General features: G+C 44.7%; 1 protein-coding gene across 11 annotated transcripts in view; it reads left to right on the top strand.

Annotated features, from left to right (window-relative positions):
- The window catches only part of KTN1 (kinectin 1), an 87,938-nt gene that overhangs the window by 29,043 nt on the left and 41,437 nt on the right, over positions 1-17,458 (top strand). For all 11 annotated transcript variants that reach the window (XM_057433080.1, XM_057433084.1, XM_057433087.1 and 8 more), the window contains exons 4-8: positions 1,161-1,328; positions 8,697-8,827; positions 10,933-11,049; positions 13,668-13,808; positions 16,345-16,451. In XM_057433080.1, coding sequence (XP_057289063.1) covers positions 1,161-1,328; positions 8,697-8,827; positions 10,933-11,049; positions 13,668-13,808; positions 16,345-16,451 — 664 coding nt within the window. The remainder of the gene's footprint in view (positions 1-1,160; positions 1,329-8,696; positions 8,828-10,932; positions 11,050-13,667; positions 13,809-16,344; positions 16,452-17,458) is intronic.

Raw genomic sequence — 17,458 nt, 5'->3', positions numbered from 1 at the left:
AAAGGTGAGGATGGTAAATGGGTTAGGTGGTAGATATTTCTGCTAGCGATCTCACTTCTGAGCTTGCATTGTACCTGCAGGTGTTTGCTGGCTGCTTAAGTAGGAAAGCTCTAACAGGTGACACAAAAAGTCCATCTGGCCTATTCTGTTCCTTAGCAGCAGCCAGAACATGAAAGTGTTTTATAACTGGTACTCTGGCAGCCAGGAATGCATATCTTTCTTGCAGTGATGCCTGAAACTTTGCATCCCACCCAATTCATTCTCTCTCTGGTCTGCTGTGTGGCATCTGTTGTTCATCAGCTTTTCAGTCTGGGCTGGCTGGGTCTGAGTTTTCTGCTGTAGTACGGCTCTGTGTATAACATCTTGCATACTTCAGGCAGTGTGACCAGCAGCCCAGGAGCTGGGCAAACAGCAAATCCAACTCTCCTGGCCATATCTGTTGTCCCTGGTTTTCCTGTCTGCTCCCCTGCTTTTGTTTCAGCAGCGCAGGCTGTAAAGTTGTTTGGAAAGAGGCTGATCCTCACTACATTTATACAGTGCTGTGTGAATGGAGACCAGAGGTTGGTCAGTACCTCTGGGTACCTCTCTAAATATTAATGATGTCTAAAGTCTGCTCTAACAGATGATACCTTCATTAAGTATAGTTCAGTTAGCATGTGAAAAGCTTGATTACTGTCCCTACTGCATATTTTGCTGGAATGGTTTAGTTCACAGGTGATGTAATCCGAGTGAAAATGCTGGCAGTATGGTACCAGCCTTTAACAGAATAGGGACAAAATACTTGACTTTACTAACGCTTCAGGGATGTGGAATGATTTCATACACAGCCACAAGTAAACCAGTCTTGATGCTCTATGCAACTTTTTCTCATTAGAGTGAAATGGAAGTCAAACTGTAAAGGGTCTTCTCTGCTACTTGTTAAAAAGCTAAAAGGCAGCTTTGGAAATAGGAATTTAATTGAAGCTATTAAATTGCTTTGCATTAGAGACCTTTATTTAATTAACTTACCTGAATGAGTTAAGAAATAAAAAACATAACTATTGAGGTTAATAATCCAATGCTTTAATCCAACTCTCTCTAATGTGTTGTGCATTTTTTCTAAAAATGCTGATGTTAATTATTACAAACCTTTAACCTGTCCTGTGGACTTTTGATTATAGTTCTAGTGGATGAACCTCTTATTCAAGCAACTACTTATATTCCATTGATGGATAATTCCGATGCTGGCCCTTTGGAAAAGCGAGAAGGGGTTGAAGTAGCAAAACAAAATGTGAATGAGGGGAACCAAAAGAGCAGTGGCAAGAAACTGAAGAATGAAACAGATAAAGGTAAGAAACTGATAATGCAGTCTTTCTGGCATAGCCTGCTTGTGAACCTGAAGAGGGAAAACATGCTGTGTATGTGCGAAAGGGAAACCTCTTATCTACTGGGAAGAAATGATTTGAAGAAAACGTTTGTGGCTGCAGGACACTATTTGTTCTTGTCTGTGCTCATTTCTCCCCTGTCTTTGGCACTCTTGAAAGGGCTTTGTGCCATCTGAATCCTTTTAATGATGATTGTAGGCTTTTGTGTCCTCACAGTAAGCAAATGGGTGATTGCAGACCACACAGATGCATGTGAGGTAGTTTTACAGTAGATGGTTCAGGCATAGCTAAGGGATGGACTCTAAACCAAGAGCTTTCAGTACAGGCTGTTGGAGTCTGCCTGAGACTTGGAGTGCAGGCTATATGCTCTGGGGCTGTTCATAGAATAATTAGGGTTGGAAAGGACCTTAAGATCATCTAGTTGCAACCCCCCTGCCATGGGCAGGGACACCTTATGCTAAATCATATCACCCAAGGCCTCGTCCAGCCTGGTCTTGAACACTGCCAGGGATGGAGCATCACACTCTCTGGGCAACCTGTTCAAGTGCCTCACCCCCCTAATGGGAAAGAATTTCCTCCTTATATCTAATCTAAATTTCCCCTGTTTAAGTTTTAACCCGTTACCCCTTGTCCTATCACTACAGTCCCTAATGAAGAGTCCCTCTCCAGCATCCCTATAGGCCCCCTTCAGATACTGGAAGGCTGCTATGAGGTCTCCACACAGCCTTCTCTTCTCCAGGCTCAACAGCCCCAACTTCCTCGGCCCGTCTTCATATGGGAGGTGCTCCAGTCCCCTGATCATCCTTGTGGCCCTTCTCTAAACTTGTTCCAACAGTTCCATGTCCTTTTTATGTTGAGGACACCAGAACTGCACACGATATTCCAAGTGAGGTCTCACAAGAGCAGAGTAGAGGGGCAGGATCACCTCCTTCGACCTGCTGGTCACGCTCCTTTTAATGCAGCCCAGGATACAGTTGGCTATCTGGGCTGCAAGCACACACTGAAGCCAGCTCATGTTCATTTTCTCATCAACCAACACCCCCAAGTCCTTCTCCACAGGGCTGCTCTGAATCTCTTCTCTGGCCAACCTGTAGCTGTACCTGGGATTGCTCCCACCCAGGTGCAGGACCTTGCACTTGGCATGCTTAAACCTCATGAGGTTGGCACCAGCCCACCTCACAAGAATGTCGAGGTCCCTCTGGATGGCATTCCTTCCCTCCAGGGTATCAACCGAACCACACAGCTTGGTGTCATTGGCAAACTTGCTGAGGGCGCACTCAATCCCACTGTCCATGTCAGCGATGAAGATGTTGAACAAGACCGGTCCCAACACCGATCCCTGAGGGACACCACTCATTACTGGTCTCCAGCTGGACATTGAGCCATTGACCACAATTCTTTGTGTGCGGCCATCCAGCCAGTTCTTTATCCACCGAGTGGTCCATCCATCAAATTGATGTCTCTCCAATTTAGAGACAAGGATGTTGTGTGGGACAGTGTCGAACGCTTTGCACAAGTCCAGGTAGATGGCATCAACTGCTCTACCCCTCTCCATCAGTTCTGTAGCCCCATCATAGAAGGCCACCAAATTGGTCAGGCAGGATTTCCCCTTAGTGAAGCCATGCTGGCTGTCACCAAGCACCTTGTTGATTTTCATGTGCCTTAGCATGCCTTCCAGGAGAATCTGCTCCAAGATTTTGCCAGACACAGAGGTGAGACTGACTGGTCTGTAATTCCCCGGGTCATCCATTTTCCCCTTCTTGAAAATGGGGGTTATATTTCCCTTTTTCCAGTCATCAGGAACTTCACCTGACTGCCATGATTTTTCAAATATGATGGCCAGTGGCTTAGGAACCTCATTTGCCAGCTCCTTCAGGACCTGCAGATGGATTTCATCAGGTCCCATGGACTTGTGCATGTTCAGATTTTTAAGATGGTCTCAAACCAGATCCTCTCCTACAGTGGACCCAAGGTCTTCATTCTCACAGTCCCTGCATCTGCCTTCCAAGACTTGGGTGGTATGGTCAGAGCCTTTGGCAGTGAAGACCGAGGCAAAGAAGTCATTCAGAACCTCAGCCTTCCCCAAATCCTGTGTAGCCAGCTCTTCTGAGAGCTTCCTGAGGGGGCCTATGTTCTCTGTAGTCTTTTTTATTTGCTATGTACCTGTAGAATCCCTTCCTGTTATCCTTAATACCCCTAGCCAAGTTTAATTCTAACTGGGCCTTAGCTTTCTTAACCTGGTCCCTAGCTTCCTGGACAACATCCCTGTACTCTTCCCAGGCTGCCTGTCCTTGCTTCCACCTTTTATAAGCCTCTTTTTTTCCTTTGAATTTTCCTCAGCAGCTCCTTATCCATCCAAGGAGGTCTCCTGGCCCTTGTGCCTTCCTTCTAGCTGGGATGCAACACTCCTGAGTTTGTAGCAGGTCATCCTTGAATATCAACCAACAGTCTTGGGCCCCCCTGCCCTCTAGGGCTGTATCCCATGGAACCTTCCTAAGCAGGTTCTTGAAGAGACCAAAGTCTGCTCTTTTGAAGTCCAGGGCAGTGAGCTTGCTGCACGCTCTTCTCACTGTCCTGAGGATCTCAAATTCTAGCATCTCATGATCGCTGCATCCAAGGCTGCCCTGGAGAGTCACATTTCCAATGAGCCCTTCCCTGTTGGTGAGCATGAGGTCAAGCATGGCACCTCTCCTTCTTGGCTCCTCTATTACTTGCAGAAGTAAGTTGTCTTCCCCACAGTCGAGGAACCTCCTGGATTGCTTGTGCTGGGCTGTACTGTCCCTCCAGGAGATATCAGGATGGTTGAAGTCCCTCATGAGAACAAGGGCCTGTGAGCATGAGGCTTTTCCTATCTGTCTATGGAGTGCTTCATCCACAGGTTCTCCTTGATCAGGTGGTCTGTAACAGATCCCCACAGGAATGTCTTCCATAGCTATATTCCCTTTAACCCTGACCCACAAACTCTCTGTGGACTGCTCACCTGTCCCCAGGCAGAGTTCCATACTCCCCAGCCTATCCCTAACATAAAGGGCAACTCCCCCTCCACGCCTGCCAGGCCTGTCTTTCCTAAAGAGCCTGTAACCTTCCATTCCAACACTCCAGTCATAGGAGTCATCCCACCATGTTTCTGTGATGCTTGTTATATCATACTCCCGTAGATGTGCACACATCTCTGATTCCTCTTGTTTGTTCCCCATGCTATGGGCATTTGTATAGAGGCATCTGAGCCAAGCTACGAATGAAGCTGGCTCATTGGCTGGAGGGGCTGGGATATCTCTACATTGCTCTGAGCATTTATTATAGGTGCTGGCAACTGACTGGGTGTGTTGGGATGGAGTGATGCCCCCTTCCCCCAACACATCCAGTTTAAAGCCTCCTTGACTAGTCTGGCAAGCCTCTTACCAGAACTGCGCTCAGACCAGCTCCACCAACCCCCAGTAGACCTGGCCTACAAACTTGGGTTGTGTGTTCAAGACACCCAAACCCCTGACTGTGACACCACCCTTTTAACCATTTATTAACCTGGCCAATCCTCCTAGCTTTTTTTGGGTCCTCCCCTGTATCCTGGAGAACTGACGAAAAGACAATCTGAGCTCCAGAGCCCCTAACCACCTCCCCCAGGGCTCTGTAGTCCTTCTTTATGTTCTCCAGGTTACTGCTATCTATATCACTAGTACCCACATGGATCACTAGAAGAGGGTAATAGTCAGTGGGGCTTACTAGAGCAGGCAGTCTCTCTGCAACATCCCTGATCTGTGTCCCTGGTAGGTAACACACCTCCCTTGAGACTGGGTCAGGCCGACAGATGGGTACCTCTGCTCCTTTCAAAGTAGAGTCCCGTACTACTATGACCTGCCGCTTTTTCCTGGCAGCACCAGTAGCAATCTTCTTTACCAGTGCCTCAGCCAGTTGTTTCTGGTTCGAGGGTGTTTCCTCATCAGCCCCCTGGAGGACAGCAAAGCGGTTCTGGGTGGTGACATCAGATTTAGGGGGAAGCCCCTTGCTTTTAATTGTCCTCTTCCTCCTTTTTTTTTTGTTGTTGGTTGGTTGGTTTCGTTACTATTTCCAGCTTCCCAGGTTAACGGCCTCCTTCTTTCCTCCGTGAGCTACAGGGGCCGCTTGAGGTCCCTGCACAGTTTGGGCCTGGAGCAAGCTGCCCTGCTTCCTCTCAGCTTCCCTGACATCTCGCAGCCTATTGACAGCCTCCCGCAGCTCAGCCCCTGCTGCAGCAGGACCTCCACCAGGGAGCACCGAGTGCACCCTCCCCTCACCAGACCGGTGCAGGCACTCTCCTCTCTACACCCCGAGCTCTGCACCGCAGCCTCCCCTCTCACCGGCTCTGTCTGGGTGCCTCCGCTGGCACCGCCGGGGCAGCCAGAGCAGAGCTCCCGGGCCGGGCCCTGCTCACACGCCGAGTGCTCACCATCCCGCCCGCCAGAACCGCCCCGACCCGCCCTGTTCGCCGCGCTCCCTGGGGCAGGTTTTTAACCAATCAGGGCTGGTGCCGCTGCTCCTGGCTCCGCCCCCTGTGAGTCAGCTGCTCGCTCTCGTCAGCTGAGCTGCCGGCTCTGGGCAGGTCCTGTCGAGGACTTGAGGCTCCCTCGGTGGCTCTCGCGGCTCTGAGCTGAGGCTCCTGGACGCTGATCTCCCCCCGCTCCGGTGTTGAAGGCGCCCTCTCGAGCCACTCACCTTAGCAGTTGACCAACATGCTGACTGTAGGCTTTTGTGTCCTCACAGTAAGCAAACGGGTGATTGCAGACCACACAGATGCATGTGAGCTAGTTTTACAGTAGATGGTTCAGGCATTGCTAAGGGATGGACTCTAAACCAAGAGCTTTCAGTACAGGCTGTTGGAGTCTGCTTGAGACATGGAGTGCAGGCTGTATGCTCTGGGGCTGTTCATGGAGCTAGTTGGGGCTGACCAGGCAGTGTGTATCTTTGGGTGCAACAGTTACCTGGAGCAAATTGCCAGTGGAAATGGTCTGACAGTTTTGAAGAAGACTTGGACTTTTCCTTTCAATGCAGTTTGAAATTGGTTGGGACAGGAGAGCTTCCTTCATATTCTCCTACAGAGGCCTGAAGTGATTCATGAGCATTGTATCCCACCCTGAAATTTTAAATAGGCTGCTGAGCTGCTCAAAGAGTACCAGACTTACTGAGCTGTGAGGTGAGACCCTCAAATTTCTGAGCAGCCAGAGAGGAGAAGCCAGGTGACTGAGCAGTGATTCCCAGGGGCTCAGGTTTGTTCAGAAGGCTTGCTCTGCAACACTGTCTGCCTTGTCACTCACTGCACTGTTGGCAACATCTCTTTTTAGACTTGTCTTCTAAAATGCTCACTTGAAAGCTTCCCAGCAACTCACTTTGGTATCTAGATTAGATTCCCATTTGCCTGAGGCTTCTCTTGTGCTTCTAGCTCAATGGCTGCATATTACTACCCTGAAGCATCAAAGCCTCTCATGTGTACCCATCCCTTCTCATTTCCTTTGCAAGCTGTAACCTTCTCTATGCTCCTAATTCTTCTGTGTCAGCTGGGATTTGCCTTCCCAATATAGAAATCTCTCACGATTCTAATTGTAAGCTTCTTGGATGCAAGAGCAAGGCCTTTCTGCCTGAGCCCTATGCTCCCTGAAGGCTGGTCCAGGCCAAGCTGCTATAGACTCCTGGCTAACCGGACTGCGATCTCAGGATTTTGGTGTGACACCAGTATATGGTACCAGGATTCCTGGTAACAGGAAAAAATGATGTCAGTGCAGCAGTGATGTGAACTGTGGCCAAGAATTAAATTGGATATAGGACTAGGAGACTACGGGCTAGAATTTTTCAGTGTTTACTCCTCTTCTTGCTCCCCTTCCTTCCCCCTTCTGTTATTCAGTGATTTGTTTTTATGCTTGATAATTTCTTTTAAGGGCTTAGAATCACTACCACTTTTTTGTTCTTCACTTATTTTTCAAACTCTGGAGAGGTTTGAGTTTGATGTTTAGCCTCATTTCAATGGCATGTCTCCCATCCTTTCACCTGTTGCTGAGCACTGGTGATACTTGAGAGATACTGGGTGTGCTTCTGTTTACTGAAGTTAGAGGGCCACCTAATGACTATGTACATGCAGCCTGTTTTTTATATGAACAATGTTGGTTTTGTTCCTGTTAGAGCATAGTTAGTTGAATTGTGTTTCTTTCTATGTGTGTCGTGGTTTAAGCCCAGTTGGTAACTCAGAACCATGCAGCTGTTCTGGCACTCTTCCTTTCCCTGCTTCCAGGTGGGATGGGGAGGAGAATCAAAAGAATGTAAACCCTACAGGTTAAGAACAGCTTAATAACTGAAGTACAGTATAAACTTACTAATAATAAGGGAAATAACGAGAGAATATGCAACTGAAAAGGAAAAAAGCAATAAATGCAAATGATGCACAATAAAATTGCTCACCACCTGCTGACTGATACCCAGCCCAACCCAAGCAGCAATCCGCCCTTCCTGGTGACTCCCCCCAGTTTTTATACTGGGCATGATGTGCTGTGGTGTGGAATACCCCTTTGGCTAGTTTGGGTCAGGTGTCCTGTCTCTGCTCCCTCTGGGCTTCTTGTGCGCCTCCTCACTGGCAGAGCACGACAGACTGAAAAGTCCTTGAGCAAAGTAACTGTTCCTGAACACACCAGTGTGCTGTGGTTATCAGCATTGTTCTCGGACTAAAGCTGAAGCACAGCATTGTACCAGCTGCTAGGAAGCAGAAAAATACTGTTACAGCTGAACCCAGCACGGTGTGTGTTTTCAAGCATTTAGCCATTAAGAGGGGTATTACTGATTTATCTTCCTTCTGCTGAACTCCTTCTGCAGTAGTTTTTTTCTAAACTTACATTGAGGGACTGTATTTCTGGTTCCCATTTATTGTAATCAGAAATGTGACAGTTTTTAAATTCATTAACTTGTCATGTTTGTATTGATTGTGGAGCCAGGCTGTCCTTTAAATTGAGAGCTCAGTTTGAATAACTGTCATAATACACTAGAAAGGGCTCTTCAAGTTTTCACATTTATGCTATTTTTTTCTTCAAAATCTGTATTATGCTTTGTCTTCTTGCTAGCAATGCTATAAATGTTACCAACTGTGCAAACAAAGTGGTGAGATTTTTTTTCCCTAAACTATCAGTTGGCAGATTGTTCTTGGATTTAAATTGGAGAGATGTTGGTTTTGCTGAATGTTCATGACCTCTTGCTTCTTGGCATTTCAGACTGAAAATAAATCTAATACATAATGGTACCCCATCACATGCTGTTTCAAGGCAAAATAAATGATTCTATATGGAGTCCAAAGTAAATATATCCTCCCTTGTGTTGCAGAGAGTGCTGAAGTAAAATTTAAAGACTTTGTAATGTCCATGAAGAATATGATCTTCAATGAAGATGAGGCCCGTTGCATAGTGGAGATGTTAAAGGAAAAATCCAGTGCAATTCATGACGTCTTGCAAAAGGTGAATGACGGGGGCAGGGGGGGGAGAGGAATGGGGATGGGGACAGGGATGGAAAGAAAACTTAAGCAGAAATTGGAAGAAATACTGTCAAATTAGCTATATCAATGTTCTGTTGTGATTTCTGCATTGTCTTATAAAGACTTTTTCCAGCTGGTCTGTGCATGCTTTGCATGCAGAAGGCAGTTGTCAGATGTCTCTGTGCTGCCATCTGCCATCCCATGGGCTGGCTAGACAGGCTGCTAGCTTTTGACCGCTCATGAAGAGCAGACATAACCATGGAGAATTAAAGGTATATATAGGTATAGAACTGCTGATGTGTGTGTGTTGGCATGGGGAAAGGCCATCTGGTGACTTTCAGGAGTGATCTTTCACAAATGTGTAAATAGAACAAACTATAGTAGGGATTAAGAAGAACCTGCTATGTCTCTGCAATTGATCAGCTAATTCTGTTTTTCAAGTCTCTTCATCTTAAAGGTCTATATGCCCTAGTCTGCTGACTGCTTTGGATATTTTTTTCTCACAGGATTGTAGGGCAGTTCACATTTGGAAGGGACCTCAGTAGTCCAACCTCCTACTCAAAGCAGGGCCAGCCCTGAGGTCAGCAAATGCCGCCCAGGGCATTATCCAGCCTAGTTTGAAACCTCTGGGGACTGAGACTGCACAACCATCTGGGCAACCTGTCTCAGTGCTAGGCAGTTCTTTCTTAATTTTTCTATTAAGACAGAAGAGAATGATGATGTTGAATATCTTGCAAATATCTGCTCTTCCCATGACTTGATATGGTTGTCACTTTGAGTTTGTAACATCCTGTTTGTCACTTGAAGTCTTGCAATTCTGTGTGTTTCTGAAGATAGAATAGCAGAACAGAAATGCAGAACTGGGTATGTGTCAATTCAGTTGGTGCAATATGCTAGCGTATCATGCAGTTTGGGTTGGATGGGGCTTGAGGATATCATACAGTCTTCTGCCTACTCAGAGCAGTTTGAGTGTTAAATTCATAGCAAGTTACTCAGGGATTTGTTCATCTGGGTGTTGAAAATCTCCAAGAACAGAGACTTCATATTCTTACTAGGCCTTTGTTTCAGTGCTTGACTGGAAACCCAATAGTGGTACACTTGCAATGGGTATTGCCTGTTTTATTTGTAATAGCAGCCAGCTTGTTCTCTGTATTTTTTCCTTTAAAGGAAGGTTTGGTATTAAAGCTAAACTTTTGGGATCAAAATGTGTTCCTGGGTTTGTATACAACCAGGAAATGTAGGTTTCTGTAGATATAAATGTGAATATTTTCCTGTCTGTAGTTCATGTATGACATGGACAGTGTGTTTTGTACTGCATGCATACACAAGACCATTAAACAAGAACTTCCAAGCAGTGCATTATAGGACTGACAAGTCTTTGTTTCTTCAGTTATCAGACTACATTGAGTGAAGTCTGGGCACAAACATCTAGGAGTCTCAGCCCTTACTGGAATTCCTTAATTTTTAGGACCTATATACAAGTAATAGGACTGTGGGTATCATTCCTCTAGTTCTGTTCCTTGTAGTATCTCAACCTTTGTGTGTCAGTGTGCCAGCAGAAAAATAATTATGTCAGATGGAGGGTCTCCTGTGAAGTGGAATGAGAGGCCAGACCAGTGTTCCTTTTTTCTCTCTGTAATGAGGTATTTCAGGAGGTTAGGTTTGTTGGATTATAGCTGCATTGAGCACAGTTCAGACCAGGTGATCTTGGAGGTCCCTTCCAATCTCAATTATTGAATGATTCAGCATCTCTGTGTCTTTTTCCCATATTTCTCTTGATGGCTGTTCTTTGTTTTCCCCAGCGCTGCCACACCAGCTCTCTTCCAACATGGAAGCACCTTAAGAGCCCATTTATTCTCTTAATTGGTTTCAGTGTGTTTGAAAATGCATTTCCTTGTCTAACGAGACTGATGCTGCAGGATGCATTAGCAGCAGAATTGAGTACTGTTGGTGCTGTGTACCCCACACAGATGGATGATTTGGGGCAGGAGGGAGTGTTTCTTGCTCTCAGGTTTGCTCTGCTGCCTGCTAGTGTGTTGTGCAAGTACTTCTGGCATGTGTGATCATTTTTATGTGCTCTTGCTGCAGGCTAGCAAGGCTGAGTCGGCTGCAGCTGTACATCAGCTGCAAGACAAAGAGAAAATGCTCACTGCGATGAAGGAGGAGGCAACAGTTGCAAAGGAGCAGTGCAAGCAGCTCACCCAGGTAAATACAGAGATGCATGCATGTAGAGGGCTGTGGGAGAAGAGCAGGGGTTTGTAGGGCTAGCAGCCAGCAAATGGTGGTTTACTGACCTTGGTATAAACTGAAAGGTGGATTTTTTTTATATTGGAGAAGTTTACCAAGACACTATGTTTGATTTTATGATGCTATTAACACATTTATGCAGAATTATTTTCCAGAGTGTTAATTTACTGAGACTTTTAAGCTAAGGCTATTTTTCTTTTTGAAAGGTTACTTTTAAAACGCTTCCTTTATGAGTGTAAGGCAGTTTTGTGGATGCAAATATTAAACACCTCTTTTGCATTGCAGTCTTAATCCAGTACATATTCTGTCATTCACATGCTTATGTGCTTCTAGGCACAACAGTCATCAGTTTTCTTCAAGAAGGAAGCTACAGAAGGTGTAGACTGCCTGTGTAGCTCCTTGAGTTGCTGCTCTGATTGCTTTTGACTTACAGGGATGCTGATGTCACTGTCAAGACCAGTTTATGGAACTCAATGAGGGTTTCAGAGGAAAGCAGTTATGGTAGAACAAATAATTAGGTGCAAATATGGAGTGAATTGGAGACTTCTGGTGGGAGGATTCTTAAGTTTTGGCTTGTTTTCAAGCACATGGGCATTATGTTCAGGAAGGTCTTATTGTGGGACAAGAAGTTGGGCACAGAAAGCTGGGTGGCTAAAGATGGGAGCAAAGTGACCAGAGGACATGGCAGCTGGGAGCCTTGGCAGATGAGAAGGGAAGAAGGGTATAGGTATTGTGTTGCTCCTGGCAGGGCACAGGTAGGTGTACATTTGTAGGGTGGGATCAAGAGGTTTGGGATAGTTAATATGGGAGAAAGTTATAGGAAGAAAGAACTTCTGATGTGTTTGAGAAGGGGGAGACAGAAACTCTGTCTCAGGATTGTAGAATGAAAGAGGGGAGATCTGTACTGAAGAAGCGGAGCCAGTGTATGAAGGAGCCCGAGTGTGTGGCAACCTGATGTGGTTAGGGGGAAAAAAGCCATCTGCAAAGTGGTGCTTGTGAAGGCAAGGTGGGTGCTGCAGAGAAGGTCATTTGGGGGGGTTTCTGCCAGCTGGACTTGGAGAGGGAAGGGAGAAGCTGGGAGAAAATGGGTAAAAGTGAAGTTACTGTAGTGCTAAAAGATCAGGATAAACAAGAGAAAAAGCTCAGCTTGACTGACTAAAAGCTCTTACCTTCTAATTGATGTTTCTCATCTTCTAATTGATATTTCTCTGAATATGTTTCTAGAAGCTGGAGGGACTTTAAGGGTGATAAAGATGTTAACTGGAGAGGATAAAAAGCAAGTGGTGCCTGACCTCAGAAGTACTGGCAAAACACAAACTAGGTGAAGATTAATCTTGCCAGGATCTCTGGCACTGTCTTGACAGGGTAGCTGGGTTAGTGAGAACTGCAGGTGGATGGTGGAATTGGTGGAGAAGTAGAAGGAATGTCCTGGTGTCCTTCATTTTGTTGCATTTGTTAACATGCAAAAATAACAGAAAACTTTGTGTCAAGCTCTTTATACTGCATTTGCAGAAGTGACTTAAAGGTTTTGATGCAACTCGGGTTCCTAAATGCCTTTGTGAACGTGGGTTTGGGAACTTGTGTCACTTAATTTGGGGGATGGACGTGGCAGGTGGTGAGGGTGTGTGGGGTGACACATGGATGGGCAGATGGATGGATGGCAGACAGCCTCCTGAAGTAAGTTGGATCTAAGAGAGAATAGCTTTTATTTAAATGAAAATGTGGAAAAATCTGTAATTACTCTGAAAAGATGGAGGGTATTCAGACTAATGATTTAGAGAACTTATATTACCTGTCAAGGCTCCTTGGCACTGTAAGGAGCTGCAGGCTGTGCTGCATAGCTGAAGGACACCTGAAGCTTAGGTGGTACAAGTATCTCATTTTGCAGTCAGAGCTGGCTGAAAGCTGCACTTAATGCTTTTGCTTTCTACAACAAGTGCATTTATATTGCAGAGGAGCAGCTCTGTGAATTCCTAGATGTCTGTTCTGAATTACTGGCTAATAAATGATTAATTTAAATAGCACTGTGTGTTTTAATTTGAAAGCTACAATGTGGCATCATGCTGGTGGGATTCAGGGTTTCTCCGGCTGTTGCTAGGTACTGATAGCCCATCTCCTCCAGCAGAACTGTTGGTTTTGCAACCAGCTGCAAAGCAGTTATTTGCTCTGAAATGCTCTGTTGTTTTGCCACAGTTCTTTATCCATGTTCTTCCACTTTGCTAAGTTTGGGATGAAAATCTAAGCTCTGCCCTCTATGATATTAGTGGTTTTAGTTGTTAGGACTCTCTAATCTGGCCAAACTCAATAGAAATAAAGAGTTCAGCTCTTCTGAGACAATGGAAGATCAGTGTTTAAATTGGCAAACCTCTCTAATAAATGTGAAATTATGCTGATCCAAATCCTCATAGAAGTGCTGGAAGCTTTGTCAGTTCTAATGCTGTAACTTCTCCAAGCGGAGATTGCTGACTTTTGTTTGGTGCTCACTGGCTATGTTTTTGCTTACCTTCAACCTCTTACTGTTAGACTCTAGAAAGGAGCAGTAGATGACTTCTTTGCCTTTTTCCTTCCCACCCAAGGAGCTGGTTGCAGAAAAGGAGAGGAATGGCTTGCTTACAGCCAAAATGAGAGAGCGGATCAACGTGCTAGAAAAGGAGCATGGCACTTTTCAGAGTAAAATACATGTTAGCTACCAAGAATCTCAGCAGATGAAGATAAAGGTAAATGCTTTACCAAACTGTTAAACTTGATGTTCATGCATAAGCAGATCAGTGCTGAGGAGTCATTGCTTTAGCCAGGGCTCAGCTTTTGTTGTTCACTCACACAGATTGCTACTTACCTGGAATCTTGCATGCACTGTGCTAGTGGTATGACACATCTACCTGAGGATGGAAAACTTTCTTACTTAAAGTCAAGGTGCTCTCATGGGTAACTTCCATAGTCTGTAAAAGACCGGTGCTAGCCAAGCAGTTGGTCTCTGATCTAGTTACGTTTCCTTTGTGGTATTCTGCTGAAATGTTACTCAATTAAAGTGTAAAATCTAATTGAAATACTCAAGAGAGCCACTAATGCTGATGATCATTTACTGGCTGATACAATAATTTTTAAAATTAAATTTAAAGAGTGACAACCTAACATAATATGCCGGAAATATTATTGCCTAGGGGAGTGCTTTGCTGAAAATACTTGAAGGGCAGACACCTGTATTTAAGACCTCTGTTACTCTCTCCTGAAGTTGCATTGTAATGGAATGACCTCAGAAGAGTTTGTTTCATCAGGTTAAAAACGTCTAGCTAAAAAGTTTGCGAAGAAAATATGGCCCCTCTTATATGAGCTTGACTCGTGCTTAGATTCACATTCTAGTGTAGTCTATTCTTATGTGAATGTCTCAAGCATCAAGCCCAGCATGTGAACTTTCCAGTTTTAATACTGTATCTTCTGTCTTGGCACTTTAAGAGAGGAGCACCTCTGCAGTTTTGGAGCAGAACTGTATTCTAGAATAATAGAATCAACTAGGCTGGAAAAGAACTTAAAGAACATGTCCAGTGATTACCCCAGGAGAGACAACTGTTACCTGGAGCGCAGACTGCTTATTTTGAACTTACATAGACAACTGTATTACAGTAGGGCCTTACTGCTGGTTGGGCAGGATGAAGGAGATGTGGGCATGGCTGCATGGCTTTTGCAGATGCTGTTGTCACAGGCAAAGCTGGAGGAAGTACGCACAGAGGAACCAGTGATATGCAGAGGAGAGGAACGAGTGATATGCAGAGGAGAGGAACCAGTGCTCTGGTTCTGTTCCCCCTACTGATGTGCTGATGTAGCATTTCAGAGAAGCTGAAATTTAAATTATCAAAGCTTCCAGTCAGATGGGGTTTGTGCCCCTGCATCTGTTGGGATCATGTGTTGGGATCATTCTGTTGGCATTAAGAAAAATGTGTGTGAACCCCCCAGCAAACATCAAAGGACTGGCTTGTTATGTGTGTTGGTGCTGAGATGGAGGTGGCTGCCCTACAAAGGACTGCTGTCTCCTGCTGCAGTTGGTACACAAGCTTTTATTTTTACATACGAAATCCTTATTGGTGAGCCAGTCATTTAATGAAACTGGGTCTTGGAGATATGGCAGACACCAGTTTCCAAACTGGCACTGGTAGAGGAAGAAAATATTATAGCTGTTTGTGCTTGAGGATTTTCAAAGGAGGCTGTTGGTTTGTAACCCAGCTGTGCTGGTGTCTGGACATGCGATGTCTTTTTTTTTTTTTTTCTTTGAGTCGTATCTTTGTTGTTTGCCCTACTGCATATAAGGAAAGGCTGAGAGAACCAGGCTTGTTCAGCCTAAAGAAGGCTCAGGCAGACCTGATCACCATGTTCCAGTATTTAAAGGAAGATGGACTTTTTGACAAGTTGTCCCATGAAAAAGATGAGGGTGATGGGTACAGGTTATTCCTGGGGAGATTCTGACTAGACACAAGAGGAAACTTTTTCACAGTGAGGACAATCAGCCGTTGGAATAATCTCCCCAGGGAAGTGGTGGACTCCCAAACATTGGGCATGTTTAAGATTCAGCTGGACAGGGTGCAGGGATGTGTGGTCGAGGTCATACTTTGCCTAGAAATGCTGGTCCAGATGATCCTTGAGGTCCCTTCCAATGTGGTATTGTATCATTCTGAAGCAACCTTGGGTTATCAGGGCTTCTTTCTGCCTCAGTTTGGAACCATGTTGAAAATGTAGTCAATGCATATTATTGCCTAAAAAAGGATCTGTTTCATAATCTTGACTTCAGGGTATTCGATGAGGACTAGCCTTTTCAGTTTGCATTCTATAATCTGTGTGCATGCTATAATAAAAGCTATTTTATACTTTTTCTGCTTTGAGGGCTCTGTAAACTTCTAATGTTAATGTACAGTACATCTGTTCTTTTTTTCCCTTTGGAAAAGTATGATTGATGGCCAGTTATGGAGCAATTAGTATCTGAATTAGCATTTCTGTAGCCTTTTAAACAAAAAGGTTGCCTTGTTAAATAGCTTAATATACTGATATAAAAGGAAGTGGGTGATTTTATTTGAGCAAGAGGGTCTGAGTTGCACAGTGGTTTTTTTTTTCCAGTTGCACACAGGAAGGTTATAAAACTCCCCCTGTCTCAAAAAAAGTCCACTTAGTTTTATTTGCTTAAACTATTGTGACCTCTACTGTTATAAGTTGAGGTTTTTGTTGCTCCTTGCTTTAATCTTTCTATAACTGATCTTTCCCTATCAGTTCCAGCAACTCCGTGAGCAGATGGAGGCAGAAATAAGCCACCTGAAGCAGGAAAATGGTATCCTGAGAGATGCAGTCAGTACTTCTACCAATCAAATGGAGAGCAAGTATGTTAGCAGCTACTCAGAGCTCTGTGTATTTTTTTAAACCTTCTCTGAAGTTCTGGCTTCTGCTCCTTTTGTTTCCATCTCTTTGACTGTCTCTGAATTTGTGGTTTAACAGAACACAGATATTTTGGGCTAGGGAGGTAGCTAATTGTATTTGCATTGAACCAAGGCTTTCAGAGCAGATAACTGTCTCTTATCAGTTTGAAGCCTGAGCTTTTAGGAAGTGGCTTCAACAGAAAGTGCAAAGTACTCAGCCACAGTTGGTGTTTCTGGCAGGGTATGTATCCTTTCCCCTGGGGCTTTAGGAGAGATGATCCTGAGCATCCAGAGATGCTGATCTCTTGAGAGAACAGTAGCAATAAACTTGTAAATCAGTCTTGCTATAAGAAAAGAAACACTGTCTTTCAGTTATGATACTGCTGGGGAGGCATTTGGCTTTATCTGTTTGTTTCTCCAAACATTTGCGACACTAAAAGGCTTCTCAAGGTTTTGTCTTTGTGAGTTATGACTTGGGCTGTTCCTGAGCTGGCAGAGACAATTGTATGTATTGTGATAAAAGCTGGGCACCCTGGTGTAAGGTGTTGTAGTCAGATGTGTGGATTGCTGCCAGTGGGCTTCTGCCTATAGAAAGCAAAACCTACACTTCATATGCTCATAGATACTTGATTTTTTTTTTTTTTTTTTTTTACTGTTGGAGAGTAGAGTGTCAGAATCGCTGTCAGGACTGGGAAAGGTCTCTGGATCTTCCTTTTCTGGTTATTCTGTTCTTGCAAAGATGTTGCTTCTGTGTGGACCTCTCTGTTAACAGTTTCTGCCCTGCCAAGCACTGCTCAGCAGATGTGCATTCTGCTCCCTGTGCATGTCCTGCCAGAGCAGGTCAATATAAGGAGAGCTTGGAGAATGTTATGGGTACCCAGACTTTAGGAGTCCTGTTCATAGAAATGAAACTTCATTCTCTCTTAAGACAGTTTTCTTGAAAAATCCTTAGTTTAGGCAAACTTAAGATA

The sequence above is a fragment of the Pezoporus wallicus genome, unplaced genomic scaffold (genome assembly GCF_028554395.1).
Source record: "Pezoporus wallicus isolate ANWC-B61680 ecotype Strahan unplaced genomic scaffold, APGP_CSIRO_Pwel_v1 contig_7379, whole genome shotgun sequence".
Lineage (NCBI taxonomy): Eukaryota > Metazoa > Chordata > Aves > Psittaciformes > Psittacidae > Pezoporus > Pezoporus wallicus.
The sequence above is the reverse complement of the archived record's forward strand: the minus strand, read 5'-3'. Positions and strand labels throughout refer to the sequence as shown.